The sequence below is a fragment of the Anopheles cruzii genome, chromosome 2 (assembly GCF_943734635.1).
Source record: "Anopheles cruzii chromosome 2, idAnoCruzAS_RS32_06, whole genome shotgun sequence".
Taxonomy (NCBI): domain Eukaryota; kingdom Metazoa; phylum Arthropoda; class Insecta; order Diptera; family Culicidae; genus Anopheles; species Anopheles cruzii.
In genome coordinates this window covers 16,723,102-16,736,992 of record NC_069144.1, presented here as the reverse complement: position 1 = coordinate 16,736,992, position 13,891 = coordinate 16,723,102, and the positions used below count along the sequence as shown (strand labels likewise).

The window sequence follows — 13,891 nt, the reverse complement described above, 5'->3', positions numbered from 1 at the left end:
CAACTGTCGCCATGGGTCTCTGGACGAACGGTTCGGGGACCACAAACCGGAAGCAGCATTTCGGGACCGGCCGGAGAGCCTCGTATAGACTGCCGTTCCGTTATCGAACTCTCGCCTGCTGGTCGGAGAGTGGGGTATTTTATTGAACCGTTTTATGGCGCCATTTTTCTGAACTTCTGAAGCTTAATAAAGATTATAACGCACAACGTTCGGAACCGGTTATCTAGGCCCTGCACGACTATAAAGAATTTATTATTGCAAAAAAACAACACTAATGGCGGCTTGGTGATGAACCCTCATTGGGCATAGGTCGATAAAACATATCTAATTATATTATTCTTCAGTTACCGGTGCTCTCGAGCATGTGTTTTCCCTTTTCGCTGCCAAACTATTTTTATTTCTCACCAAATTTTCAACATTTTATCACACCAATCATGCTACACATCCGGCCGCTGCGTACTTCGAACCTCTTTTCTGCTGTACGATATTCAGTCGTGCATGCCTTTGCGTGTTCACGCCATGCACCTGAATAGGAAATTGATTTAATTGACCAAATGGCAATTATGTATGCAGTGGACATAAAAAACACACACACAACCACCGGAAGCTGCCTAATGCCGTCGCTACAGCTTGCATGAGTGAGCACCGCCGTTGATAGCGTGGAAGTTGCTTGTTAATTGTTGCTTTTTAGTGACCATGACCACTTTTTTGTCACTGCTGCACTCGTTGAAATTATTCAATCAATCTAAATGTTTTTATGTTTTCATTTTCATTCAATACCACATCACGCGTTGTGCCATCGGCTGCGATGAAATTTGAACACTGCTATAAGAAAGTTCAATTAACGGCCATTATATTAATTTTGGACAGTTATTTTGTGTATTCATTCATTAAAAGGATATCGTTTGATATCATGCTATATAAATTGTTTTCTCCACTTTTTCTTTGTTTACTAGAACTAGCTTCACCACGTTGAAATCAGAAACATCAATTTGCTTAACATGAACCAGTTCTACAGTTTCAAATAATTTCAAACGTTTCAAAAATTTGTTTAAATGTTTCTTCTTCAATGCGCCCTCTATCGGAAAATAGTCGCTTCGTTCCGTGTTATTCGAGCTCGAATTCGAGTTCATCCACTGCACTGCTTTTTGACGTTTCTACTCGTCGAAAACAAAACAAACAGTGACATAAGCAGACCGGCACAATTTTTGTAGTTAAGTCCCAATTTTATTTGCATTTGTGCTACAACATTATTAAAAATGTCAGTAAATCTTCACAAAATAAAGTCTCCGACCATCCAGCTACATCACGTCGTAAAAAGTAAGGTCCTTCAGTCGTTTAATCGTACAGAACGTTCTTCTCATTCGTCACATTTCTCTCGCAGAGCATTTCTCGCTGTCGTCAAGAGTGTCCACGAAAGCGAGTGAACTGTTTTCGGAAGAGCAACGGCGCCAGCGTGAAAATGTGGGACGTATCGAAAAGATCGAGGTCCGATATCTAGGACTGCCGCACGACACGACGCTCGTGATGAACCGGGAGCTCTCCACGCCGTACGATTGCGCCCGACGTAAGGCAATACGCCCCGGGGAACCTTTTCGAATGTGTTGTAATTGTATCCATTTTGCCTGTAGACATCGGAGAAAAGTACTTTCGTCAGTCGGCACTGGCCCTGCTGGACAACAAAACGCCCTGGGACATGCGAAGACCGCTGCGGGATTCCTGCACGTTGCAGCTGCTAAACTTTACCTCGCCGGAACCGCACATTGCCAATAAGGTTTTCTGGCGATCGTGCTCCTTCCTGTTCGGTGCCGTTCTGCAATCCAGCTTTAAACCGGAAGCCGGATTGCACCTGCACAGTTTCCCCAAACCCAACAGTGAGTAGTTGCCTAGCCACAAAGCCAGTAAGCAATTTAGAAACGACAAATTTCTTGGCAGTCAAATCCGGCAGCTTTGTACACGATATCGTGCTGGCAAAGGAGAACTGGGAGCCCACCGTACCAGAGCTGCGTGCACTTTCGATCGAAATGATTAAACTCTCGCAAAAGGAGCTCCCCATCGAGCGGCTGGACGTGGACAGTCAGCTGGCATCCGAAATGTTCCACGACAATCCTCTCAAGCGAGAGCAGATTCCAAGTGTGGCGAGCCAAAATAACGGCCAGGTTACGGTGTACCGGGTGGGCGAACACGTTGACATCAGCAAGGGACCGATGATAGGCTCGACCGCTCTGCTTGGCCGGTGCACCATCTCGGCAGTGCATCCGATCAAGGAGGCAAACGAAGATGGGAAGTACTTCTACCGGCTACAGGGTGTAGCGCTTCCCGCTGTTCTCCGTGTCCATCACTTTGCGTACGCCATCCTGGAGAATCGTTCGCGGAAACTAGTAAGTGCTCGCCTTATATGCAGGAAAATTATACATTCCAAGATTGACTGTTCGATGATTGATGCTTTCCATTTTAGAACGCTGCCAAGCTACCCAACGAACCGTTTGAGGATGCTGTCGCGGAACAGGTAGCGTAAAGTGTTTTTAGCTTAGTATCTGTGGAAAATAAACTCTATAAAATTAATGGAAAATGGTTTGTTCTTTTCTAAGTTAAAGAACCGAATGCTTGTAGGAATTAAAAAAATATTAGAAAAAAGCGAATAGCGAACTGAAATAGATACGGGTACGGACTGAAACGAGGATAAGGTACCGCTGATGCTCATGTTCCTTTGAACGAGGCGAAACATAACAAAACACAAATTTAATCCCTTAGGTCACCATCAGTCTGCTACGGTTTGTCGGCAAGGCTCACGTGACAAAGCGAAGCAAAAAGGCAAAAGAGGAAGGCCAATAAAAATGGTGCATTACCACGTCAAAACGGTTATGCATTCAGTGTCCCGCATTGTGTCACCTTTTCGTATTATTTTACTCCGCTTTTGTACCACCCGCTGTGACTCAACAACGAGCCCAACCGTGCTTTTGTACAGATTCCCATGACCATTCCTTCGAACGATGTGTGTCCAAGGAACCAACCGATCCCCTACACGATGATGGTGATGATTCTTAAATGATTCACCATCGAGCAGGACAGAGCGATCATTCGTTCCTCTCTTCGATCAGAATAAAGGGTGTCTTGGTCAAAAATTGGTCAACTTCAACTTGACGCATTATTTTTCATAGTGCATCAAAAAATCCGATACACCTCTCATTTTAAAGATGTTTTTGTCTAGAATCATACGTATTAGTCGATTTTGAAATTTGGCCTTCATTTGTGAAAATGGCGTCGAAACAAGAGGAGCATCGTCTCGAAATTTTGCACCGTCAGCGCGAAAATCCGAACTACTCACACGTCAAGTTTGAGAAACTGTTGAATGTGGCCAAATCAACTATCACCAATGTATTGAAAGTATTCGGAGAAGGTTTGACGACAGTCAGAAAGCCTGGATCAGGTGGAAATCAGAACCAGGAGACCGCAAAAACGATGAAACGAGTGATCAGTTGTTTCAAGTGCAATCCCAAACTCTCTGTCCGAGATGTCTCAAGCAAGCTGGAAGTTTCGTCTTGAAGTCTAGCATTCTAGAAGAAAGTAGTGACTCCAAATCGTGACGCCAAGTAAACCATGTGGGCCAGAAAACGATCGCGGAATCTGTGCATAAAGATGTTCACGAAATTTTCGAACGAAAGTTCACGAAAAACTGGTGTTCTGCAGCAATGAAAGTGACCAAGAAAACGGTGCAAGAGTTGATGAAAGCGGTAAAACGAAAAGCTCGGCAATTCGCATTTCTTAAGAAGGAGGACTGAATGATATTTTTTTTACATATTCTGTATAAAATGAGCTTTCAAAAGAAATATGACTTGATTTTTTTATAATTTTTTTGACTGATTTACACATTTTTTTGTTTGACCAATTTTTAACAGGCACACCCTTTATAATGATACTCCGAGTCATAACTAGAACATTGTTCCGAGTCCTTCGCTTCCAGAGGCCAGCGTAATCGGATCCAGCTCATTGTGCTAGCACGGCCAACCAGGGAGGACGTGCTGTTCCCGTTTTAAACCGTTCCGTTTGCGGAAGTTCATCGGTCCCTCAAGGGATTAAGTGTGGCGTCTTTACAAAAGTGAACCGTTTTATTCGTTTTGTGTTAGTTTACAATGAAATACTTTTTACTGGCGTTGAGCTGCCTGCTGGCAATTGGTGAGTAGAACCGGTCATAGCTGCACAAGCATTTAGTTAAGTTTGTAACAGAAGTAAACTACAACGTAAATGTTATAGTTAGTCAGAATAACAAGCTGCAAACGGTGGTCGTTATCAATGCAGTAATATATTCTCAGTGCCCTCGCGGGCCACTATCGCTGCGGATGACCCTTAGCGATCGCAACAAACAATCCCCAAACGAACTTCGTTAACGAGTACACAAACGAGCTGAACTGACACTGAAAAGAACTAATCTAAGCGGTCGTGCGTCGTAGCGTTTGTTAATTTGCTGGGAGAAAAGCAATGTTCTTCGTAAACGAAACTCACCTTTTTCGAAAAGAAAATACCTACCAAACGCCCAAGCCAAAGCTTCATTTACGATGGTGGCCAAAAAATGGTTTCTCAGAGGAGAAAGTGGGTTTCGTAACAAAATGGAGACTGTTGGAAAGTGAAGCCATACATCAGAATCTTATCGTGACTCGAAATTTGATCTATTAATTTAAACAGCGACTGCTACAAACCCACCGAAATGGCCCGACATCTACTCGGTCAGCGGTGTCCTGAATATTCCGTATGCCGAAATTAGCGAGCCATTCTACGCCTGGTACGATAAAGCGAATGGCCGATCGCGTATCGACTACTATGGTGGCATGGTGAAGACCTATCAGCTGACGAAGCAGGGTAGCTACGGCGTGAGCCTGAAGCTGGCCCCGGTCACGACGCAAACGCAGTCGAACAAAGAAACCTGCCTTCAGGTCAACGGATCGGCCGATAATGCTATTGCTGTGCAGGGCATTCTACCATACGCCAAGGACTTTAAACTTGTCGGTAAGGAAATGATCGGTGCCCCGGTGCTGCAGTCCCTCGGACTGCAGTAATCAACGGACTGTGTTTTTCTCATCCCAAATAACAGGCACGGAAGAATGCGACGGTTATCAGTGTGATAAGTTCAGCTTGATTGAGGTCATCGGCCAGAAGCGTAATGTTTACAACCTGTGGGTACGGTATGTAAAGTCCCCGAAGTATCCGGCATCGCGCATGCCAATTCCGGTGCGCTACGACATGCAGGGCTACAACACGCTGCTGGGATCGCACTACGATCATTACTACATCGAGTACGACTCGTACGATCACCAGGACATCCCGGAGGACGTGTTTGAGGTTAAGCTAAGTAAGTGGTCGCTGTCGATCGCGTCGAATCATTGGGCGGATATCACCTTTTAATACTTTTACGTCCGTCTTTTAGGTGATCCTTGCGTTGGCTTCCCCGGACCGGGTAACGGGCACTATGCTACGTTCAACCCGATGCAAGAATTTATTCACCCACGCTCGGAGGAACATCTGCACGACGAATTTAGTCGTTTCAAGGGCAAGCACAATAAGAACTACGCCAGTGATCACGAGCACGAGAAGCGTTTGAACGTGTTCCGGCAGAACCTTCGGTTCATCCATTCACACAACCGCGCCCAGCGGGGCTTCACGGTGGCCGTCAACCACTTGGCCGATCGAACGGAGGACGAACTGAAGTCGCTGCGTGGGTTCCGCTCGTCCAAGGTGTACAATGGTGGGCAACCGTTCCCGTATAAGCCACGGGAGCACCTGGACGATCTGCCCGACACCTGGGACTGGCGTATAAGTGGGGCCGTGACACCGGTCAAGGATCAGTCGGTGTGCGGTTCGTGCTGGTCGTTCGGTACGATCGGCCACATCGAGGGTGCGTACTTCCGGAAGACGCAAAAGTTGGTGCGCTTCTCGCAGCAAGCCCTTATCGACTGCTCGTGGGGCTACGGTAACAACGGGTGCGATGGTGGTGAAGACTTCCGCGCCTACCAGTGGATCCAGGAAGTTGGCGGCGTACCGATGGAGGACGAGTATGGCTATCTCGGTCAGGATGGCTACTGCCGGGTCGAGAACACCACACTCTACGCACCGATCACGGGCTGGGTGAACGTCACTTCCGGCGATCCGGATGCATTCAAGGTGGCCCTGTTCAAGCACGGCCCCCTGTCGATCGCAATCGATGCGGGTCACAAATCGTTCAGCTTCTACTCGAACGGCGTATACTACGAGCCGGAGTGCAAGAGCAAGCTGGACGAGCTCGACCATGCCGTGCTGGCCGTTGGCTACGGGAAGCTAAACGGCGAGGACTACTGGCTGATTAAGAACTCGTGGTCAAACTACTGGGGCAACGATGGCTACGCACTAATGGCGGTGAAAGATAACAACTGTGGCCTCACCACCGATGCGACGTACGTCTTGATGTGAGGAACGGGATAAAGTTTGATACTTCGATCCCAACCTCCACGTTCTACACTAGCATTGTAAGGGTATGAATTCTGAATAATAAACCAAAACAAAACGTCCAACGATTCGAGTTCTTATTGTTTAACCTAAACTTATCGAAAAACTCAACACTTGTATGGAAGAAGGCCTCCGATTGCCGAACGAACGAATTACCACTCGTGAATGCACATCGCCGACAACCTCAAAAGACATCAGAAACAACACACACTTAGCAGCATTTGTTTGTTGCCCGGACATTCGCGAACCGGTTGAAGACGATTGCACTTTGCAATGTTTGCTCGCTGCCAGCTTCGAACGTAGACTACTCTTACTCCATTGCTGAGGTCCTCTCCAGCGAAGGAATGTACACACGGCGCAAAAGCATCTTCGAAGCCCAGCTTACGAGACTAGAGGTTTATTGCTGTGATCTTCACATCTCCCTTTTGGCGCGCTTTTCGTACACGGCTTTGGCAACTTTGGGTCAGAAATCGCGGTACGCGGTTACAGCTAACTATCACAGTCAAACGCGGTTTCTAAATGCATACAGGCTAAATGGGGAAGGCCCTCGCGATCCGGAAACTCCGGTACGCGAGGGAGTCCGTCGTGGCACATGCGAATTCACCTGCTCTAGTGGCACCTCGTGGCACCGATCATATATCCTAACGCTAACGCTAAGACGCTACTGTACAGAAATGGCACGGACGAGGATCTCGCTCCACTACCACCGGACGTCACCAGTGAGGCCATCGTTAGCGCACTGAGGTTGAGCTCACTCGTGATGCGATGGCTCTGGGTGCGCACCAAGGTCACCAGTCGTTCCGCTTCCCGGGCGCAGATTTGCGCCTGAAGCTTGGTGGGGCTCTTGCCGAGCGGTTCCACAATCACGTACAGATCGTTCTCGAACGTGAGCTGTCCACTCAGCCGACACTCGACCGTTTGCAGCAGCGCCTCGAGCGAGCGGAGGATCGACTTTAGTGTCAAGTACTCGGTCGACTGTCCCTTCAGTGCGTACAGCCCACGGTCGATCTGCTTGCGCGAGTAGACGATGCGCAGTCCGGTTCCGCACACCGGACAGCAAGCTCCGGGCGGCAGCACCGGATTACAGGTGTACGACTTCCGCTTCGGACACTTGATCGTGGAGCACTTGGCCTCCAGCTCGGCACTGATCAGGCCCACCTCCTGGCACGGCCCGTTATAGTCCACGGTCGAGTAGTCGCTCCACGCTTCGCACTCACTCCGGTAGGTGATCCCATTAACACCGCAAACCTGGTTCCGGCGGCGCGATGTCTCGCAGTGCTTGCGGTACTTCTCCTGATACGCGAACGTGGCCCGTTCCAGCACCAGTGCGCACAGCGTCGGATGGTATCCGAGATTAGTATCTCGCACGTCGGTGACGCTGGAGCAGTTCGTTGCGGTTAGGTTGACTGAAAGTAGAAGGTGAAAAATGAGCCGCTTACTGAGGCGCGCGAAGGATTAACGTACCACAGCGGTGCTGGGGACAGGGCTTATGCATCCCGGACAGGCACACATTCCAGTCCGGCAAGCACACACCAAGCGGACCGCAATCCACCCGCTGACAGGCGGCCCGCGCTCGGCAAGGTCCAAACTCGATGTCGGTGTCGGCCAGACCGGAACACTTGGCGACGCACGCCGACGGGTAGGTGTTACCGTTTCGACCGCAGACCGGCATATACTGGGGCGGGCAATTGCAGGGCAGGCTGGTGAACGCCCGGTCCACCGTGAGCCCCGGCACGTGACATTGCTTCTTGGTGCACGTGATTTCCTCCGCGAAACAGCTACACACGTTACACTCGACGTAGAAGTGTGACAGATGCGCGAACCGGCGCCCGGCCAGCGAGCACGTTTCGTAGCTGATGCAGGGCAGTGGCTGACATTTTTCGATCCGACCCCCCGCACCACAGCGGCACACCTTCAGGCAGCCCGTTTGGCCGACCGACACCGGGATCCGCACGAACGTCCCGACCGGCACGAGGTACGATGAAGCTTCCCCTAGGGCGCACCCGGCCACACACCGATACCCATACGTGCCGTCCCGATTGGCCACACACACCTGGGACACATTGCACGGATTCCCGCGGCACGGTGACACCAGCGCGACGTCCGTCACCTCCCCCGACGGCAGGTCTCCCCGGGCCAAACCAGGCTGAAAGCGGCCCATGGAGATGCAGGGCACGGTGTTGTTCTGGGGGGCCAGCTGCTGACAGAGCGCCCCAACGCTGTACCCTTCCGGCATCCGGTCCCAGTCGACGCAGTTCTTCAGCACCTCGTGGCAGTCCTGGCGGCAGATGTGGTTCGTGTGGTGTGCCTTCGTACATGGCTTGATCTGCAGCGTGCAGGCGATCGACTTCCAGATCTCGAACGAACACTCCGTCTGATTGCGCATCGGCAGCTGGACGCCCAAAAACGGAACGTAGCCCTGCTGACGCCACCGCTGCACATCGGCCCGGGCGGCCACGTCCGACGGCTGGCGGCAACTTCGGAACAGCTCCGTCGGCCGATTGTTGAAGTTGCTGCAGAACGACAACCCGTCACACCCGAGCTCGCACGGTTCGTCGACTGCAAGGGGGAAAAGAAAAGGACTTTTGAGGTTAAGATTCGGCTCCCGACCCAGCGCAAAAACACGAAATACTGGCTAATGAGACCGAGAGAGCGAGAACGGACCAAACTACCTCAAACTGTTTAGTAAAACCAGGAGACAACACAACAAACAAATGATGCGGAAACGTTACTGTCAAATTATGAGGGACGCCATTTTTTTATGAATTCATCATGCAGCCCTATCGCAGGAGTTCGCTGGACCACTCGGTAGTTTCGGACCATTCGGTTAAATGCTAAATGAGAATGACAACACCCCAGGATGGTGGCCAGCCTATAAACTCCCCTTGACTTCCCCATCGACGGCGACGATGCCAACCTTCCGTGGCAACAAGCCCCCCGGCATGCAGGGCCATCTGGCGAGAAATAAAACACATATTGATCACAGGTTTTTTGCTGTTGTTACATGCATTAGTGTATTATGGTTTGAGCCACTGTTCCACCGCCGGCGACCCCAGCGGCTCCTCACGCACGCCCGGCGGCCACAACGCACACACCTTACCTTCGTCGATGCACTGGCGCAGGGCGTGCTCTTCCGGCGCGGTCAGGCACTCCTGCTCGAAGTCCACCAGATTGGTGGTCCACTCGTTGGCGTACGTGGTGAAGCAGAGCCGCCCGCAGCGCACCGATTCCGCCCGCAGGCAGCAATGCTGCTTGGCCGAGTCCATGCCGATCTGGTTGATGCGGGACACCTCGTTCGAGTTGAGCTGCTGCCGGGATGCTGCGGCCGCCGCAGACGCACCGTGGAGACGGTCCGCCTCGAGAAAGCACCTCCACGGGGCCTCGGTGGGCATCAGTGCCCCGCAGCCGCCCCGGTGCTGCAGCAGATCGATCATCTCCTCGACCGTGTACGGGTCGGTGTCGGACCCACCGGCGGTCAGCGTCTCGCGGCAAACGCTCCGGCACCGTGCTTCCGGTGCGCTATCGCAGCACGGCACATCTGAAACGGGCAAGGACACCGCGTTCGGTACTTGACACACTCGACATCGATCACACACGATCGCCGTCTCGGCTCGGCTTACAGCGTTTCAGGTTCCGGTTGAAGGTCACGTCGATGAACCCGCGGATGCACTGCATCACGTTGCTGTTGTTGCTGCGGCAGGCGCTCAGCACCTGCTCGCGGAGGGCCCGCGAGGGCGTCTGGTGGCGGCGGAACACCTCGCCGCACGCCTGCAAACACTCGGCCGTGCGGGCGCTGCCGCAGCACCGGTGGCCGTCCTCCTGGCGCTTCAGGCACCCGAACAGGCTCTGCTCGTCGCTCGGCCGGCACCCGGGCCGCAGCTCGTCCTGCGATGACCCCGTCGCGCACACGTGCTGACACCTGACGGACATCGCCATCGGACAGCAGATCCGGCCCGGCCAGCTCGCGCCCCGCTGCACGCTCGCCATCGTCTCGTTCATGCACCGCCAGAACGGCAGCTGCTGCTGCGCCGGGCAGTACATCCGCACGTCCACCAGTTTGGCCTCCCGGGAGCCCGGATCCGCCGCGATCCGTGCCAGCGACAGCTGTCAAGTGGAAGCAAAGTGAATCCATTAGTCACCCCGGGTAATCTCCTCCACAAAGTACGCTCTAGTGTGGTTGGTATAAATGCTACGCAGCGATTAACCCTCCTTCCATTGGTTCCGCAGCAGCCGCTGTATCCGTGTGACCATGTTCGGCCAAAGTTGTGCAGTGTCCCTACTACTGTGCGGTCTCATCCTGCGAGTTCACTCGTGGATCGAACCGAATCCCATTCCCAAGTTGTTGAGCTCGGTGCAACACCGTGGACGGCACCTTTGCAACGCCATCCATGTTGCGGACGAAACTGCGATCGCTCCTGCGGCCTGCGCCCACGCGACGGGCCTCTCATTGTCAAACCCAGGAACCACCCAGCTTAAAGGCAACCAGAAGGCCGGGTGCCGGGTGACCACGATCGTTACCCACCCCGAGTACGCTTTCCTGAACAACAATGTCGGAGTGCTGCAAGTACAGTGCCCTCGACGGACAACGCAGCCAGTATTCCGCACCGTTCTCCGGAACGTCACCAAAGGCGATCTCTTGACCCTGGCCGCCGTCCGCGCCCGGCAACGCGAGCTGCTGCTTACCCCGGTGCGGGTTGCGGACTGCAGAGTGTGCCAGCAGGAGTACGCAGTGTTCGACTGCCTCCGACAGATCTGCGTCAAACTCGTCGGGAAGTACCGATCGAAGGTGCGCACCCTGGATGTGAGTGACGGCGATCGAGCTACGGTACAGAACGTAAGCCATAATGGCCAGTCTTTCTTGCGTTTCAGGGTCTTGCCGGTGGGGCACTTTTCACCAAAGATGGCGGCCTGGCCGGAATGCTGTCGTACGGCGCCGTCGGAGGAAGCCTCGTTGCGGAAAGTCTAGCATTCCACGAGCCATTCATTAGGACCACGGTCCAGGTTATTCGTGAGCTGTGAAGCAGGCGGTATGGAGCAGGCGTTTGTGGCGACTCAGAACACTTGTCGCAACCTCGTCGGCCGGACCGTCATCGTGTTGCGTTCTGACGGTCGTGGCGATCCGCAACAAGGACAACATTGTATAGAATGGGCAAATAAAAATCGGCCCGTTTTATGGCACCCACTTGTAGCGATTGGTTCGCCGGACGACCCACACGCAACATTAATGGGTTGTTCAATAAGTTTTGAGCTTCGCAATGGTTTGATAAGAAAAACACAATTTTATGGTTTGAAATACTTTTTATTATTAAATATGGTCTCCCACTTGTTACAACGAGATTCCAGTTTATGAATTGCATACCTAAAGTGAGAATCTGGAAGGGCTGTAAACACGCTGTTTCATCATTTGATGAAAAACTAATTGTTGTTCTGATGAGAAGGGATTTTTTTCCACAAACAAAATTCCTTTCGCATCCCAAAAAACTGGTGCTATATAACACCTTCTTGGCCGATTTCTGGATACGAACTCGTTTCGGAGCGGAGGAACCTGGTTCACACCACCCCTTAGCATCTTGTTTTGATTCAGGATCATGGTGATAGACCCTTGTCCATAGTGATGAATCGACGAACAAAAACCGCTTTATCCTTTCGAAAACGCTCCGAATGTTGCCGAGATAGTGGCATTCCAATTTTTTTTTGTTCATATGAAGTTCTTTCATATGTGGTTTCGTTCATATGAAGAATGTACCAACATAACAAAACAACAATTGGTTAGCAGCAGCGTCTTCTATTATTGAAGCTCAAAACTTATTGAACAGCCTGGTAGTTGGACTTTATTGCGATCATTCAAGCAACGGGACCACCTGCGCCAGCCAAACGACCATCATCGGGCAGTGGTATTTATTGCACTTTGCCGTATAGTTGCAACATTCTACGCCCAGTACGACGTGGATTCAGTGTCGCATCGAAATGAACCTCAGCATCTCCATCCGCTGCCGTCGCTTGCGTTCGAGATCCGCGTATAGTGTGCTCTGAAGTCTCCGTCGAAAGTGCCACATCCAGGTGTCGAGGTTCCTGGCGTGTTCCCTTTCCCAGCGCTGCCCCTGACCGAGACCCTCGACCTGGAACGAAGCCAGAGAGTGGCTAGTCAAGCACGGGGCAAGGTTTATTGGACGTCGCCCGGTTTTCCGCGGCCCGGCACCTGTTGGAGACAGTCGGGATACAGCACCACGGTGTTCGGTTCCGCGTCGCACGGTAGCTGCCGGCGAATGCCCAGCACACGGCATTCGCGACAAACGCTCTCGGCGCGCTCCTGCTCCCACGAACTTCGCAGCATACTGTACGAAGCGATGAAGTTGCGCACGGTCAGTCCGAGGGCGGACCGATTGCCGTCGCCGTTGGCGGAATGGGCCGTATACAGGGCGAGCCCGGGGATCCGGTGGCTGCACGGCGTTCGGCGTAGGGTTGACAACTTCCGCCGCAAGCCGTGCGTGGCACGGCGATCCGGGTGGACGTCGCCGTAGATCATCACCAGTTGGTGCTTACGCTGATGGCGGACGCACTTGGCCTCGCCAACGAACGCCGCCGGCGACAGCTTTATGGCCCAGCAGAGCAGCGTACGGTTCGCGTCGACGCTCCGAATCGCCACAAAGTCACTTGCGCAGGTAACGGGCGGCACCAGCGACAGCAGGACCGGGAGGACGATCCTAAGGACGATCACCGTCACGATAATGGGTCGCCGAGCCGTCGTCGTTCGTGATTCCCCAGCCATGGTCGCCGGCCGCGGCGTTGTCGATGTTGTCCGGTGAGCGGATAACTGTGGTGTGACTTGCCTGTGCGACTTGCCAAGACCTGCTCCGGTGAACCTGCTATGCGTTGGGCGGTGTCAAAGGTAGGGCGGGGTGATTGATTTATTGATTTGCCCACAGCAAACAGTAATTGCTCTGCTAGGTGGACAGTCTTTCGCGTCCGTTACGTCTGCGCCATTTGTTCAAGCGGCCGCCGTCGGGTGACAACGATCGGCGTTAAGGTCTGTGGTTCGATCTTTACCGGCTCGTAACCGGCCAGACATGATCGCTGTCTGGCTTTACGAGCGAGCGAGAGGAGAGGGAACAGTAAACTTCTTCTTCTTCTTCTTCTTCTTTGGCGCTACAACCGCTGAGCAGTCTTGGCCTGCACCAGAGACAATGTTAATCTCTGATGCTCTCTGTAACATTTAATTTTTACGGGCGGGATTGTTAGCCCCGCGCCAACCCCCCTGTCACGCCGGTATCGGGAATCGAAACCATGGCCGGTTGAGTTACAACCGATCCCGGGATTCGAACCACGGCCAGCTGCGCTGACAGCGAAGAGCGTTACCGACTGCTCTATCAACGGGGGTAAAATATAGGGGGGGGCATATAGGGAACAGTAAACA

General features: G+C 52.4%; 4 protein-coding genes across 5 annotated transcripts in view; 2 read left to right on the top strand and 2 right to left on the bottom strand.

Annotated features, from left to right (window-relative positions):
* Positions 1–1,259: 1,259 nt before the first annotated feature.
* LOC128267537 (39S ribosomal protein L39, mitochondrial) lies at positions 1,260–2,518 on the top strand. Its single transcript, XM_053004391.1, has 5 exons — positions 1,260–1,320; positions 1,385–1,567; positions 1,632–1,874; positions 1,936–2,381; positions 2,459–2,518. The coding sequence occupies exons 1-5, from the start codon at positions 1,260–1,262 to the stop codon at positions 2,516–2,518; spliced, it is 993 nt and encodes a 330-aa protein (XP_052860351.1).
* Positions 2,519–4,007: 1,489 nt separating this feature from the next.
* On the top strand, positions 4,008–6,534 carry LOC128267790 (digestive cysteine proteinase 1). 2 transcript variants are annotated; one of them, XM_053004711.1, is made up of 4 exons: positions 4,008–4,176; positions 4,684–5,004; positions 5,090–5,347; positions 5,423–6,534. In XM_053004711.1, the coding sequence occupies exons 1-4, from the start codon at positions 4,134–4,136 to the stop codon at positions 6,439–6,441; spliced, it is 1,641 nt and encodes a 546-aa protein (XP_052860671.1). In that variant the 5' UTR covers positions 4,008–4,133; the 3' UTR covers positions 6,442–6,534. The 2 variants fall into 2 exon arrangements, with proteins under 2 accessions (XP_052860671.1, XP_052860672.1); XM_053004712.1 differs by lacking the exon at positions 4,008–4,176 and adding an exon at positions 4,494–4,590.
* A 388-nt stretch (positions 6,535–6,922) lies between these two features.
* Positions 6,923–13,891, bottom strand: part of LOC128268586 (reversion-inducing cysteine-rich protein with Kazal motifs) — a 28,052-nt gene continuing 21,083 nt past the window's right edge. The window contains exons 3-6 of the mRNA XM_053005712.1: positions 10,098–10,581; positions 9,578–10,015; positions 7,942–9,036; positions 6,923–7,883 (exon numbers count right to left, since the gene is read on the bottom strand). Of these exons, the coding sequence (XP_052861672.1) occupies positions 7,087–7,883; positions 7,942–9,036; positions 9,578–10,015; positions 10,098–10,581 (2,814 nt within the window). The 3' untranslated portion in view covers positions 6,923–7,086. The remainder of the gene's footprint in view (positions 7,884–7,941; positions 9,037–9,577; positions 10,016–10,097; positions 10,582–13,891) is intronic.
* Positions 12,266–13,286, bottom strand: LOC128268587 (uncharacterized). The gene is made up of 2 exons (XM_053005713.1): positions 12,677–13,286; positions 12,266–12,596 (listed from the first exon to the last, which is right to left on the bottom strand). The coding sequence occupies exons 1-2, from the start codon at positions 13,244–13,246 to the stop codon at positions 12,429–12,431; spliced, it is 738 nt and encodes a 245-aa protein (XP_052861673.1). The 5' UTR covers positions 13,247–13,286; the 3' UTR covers positions 12,266–12,428.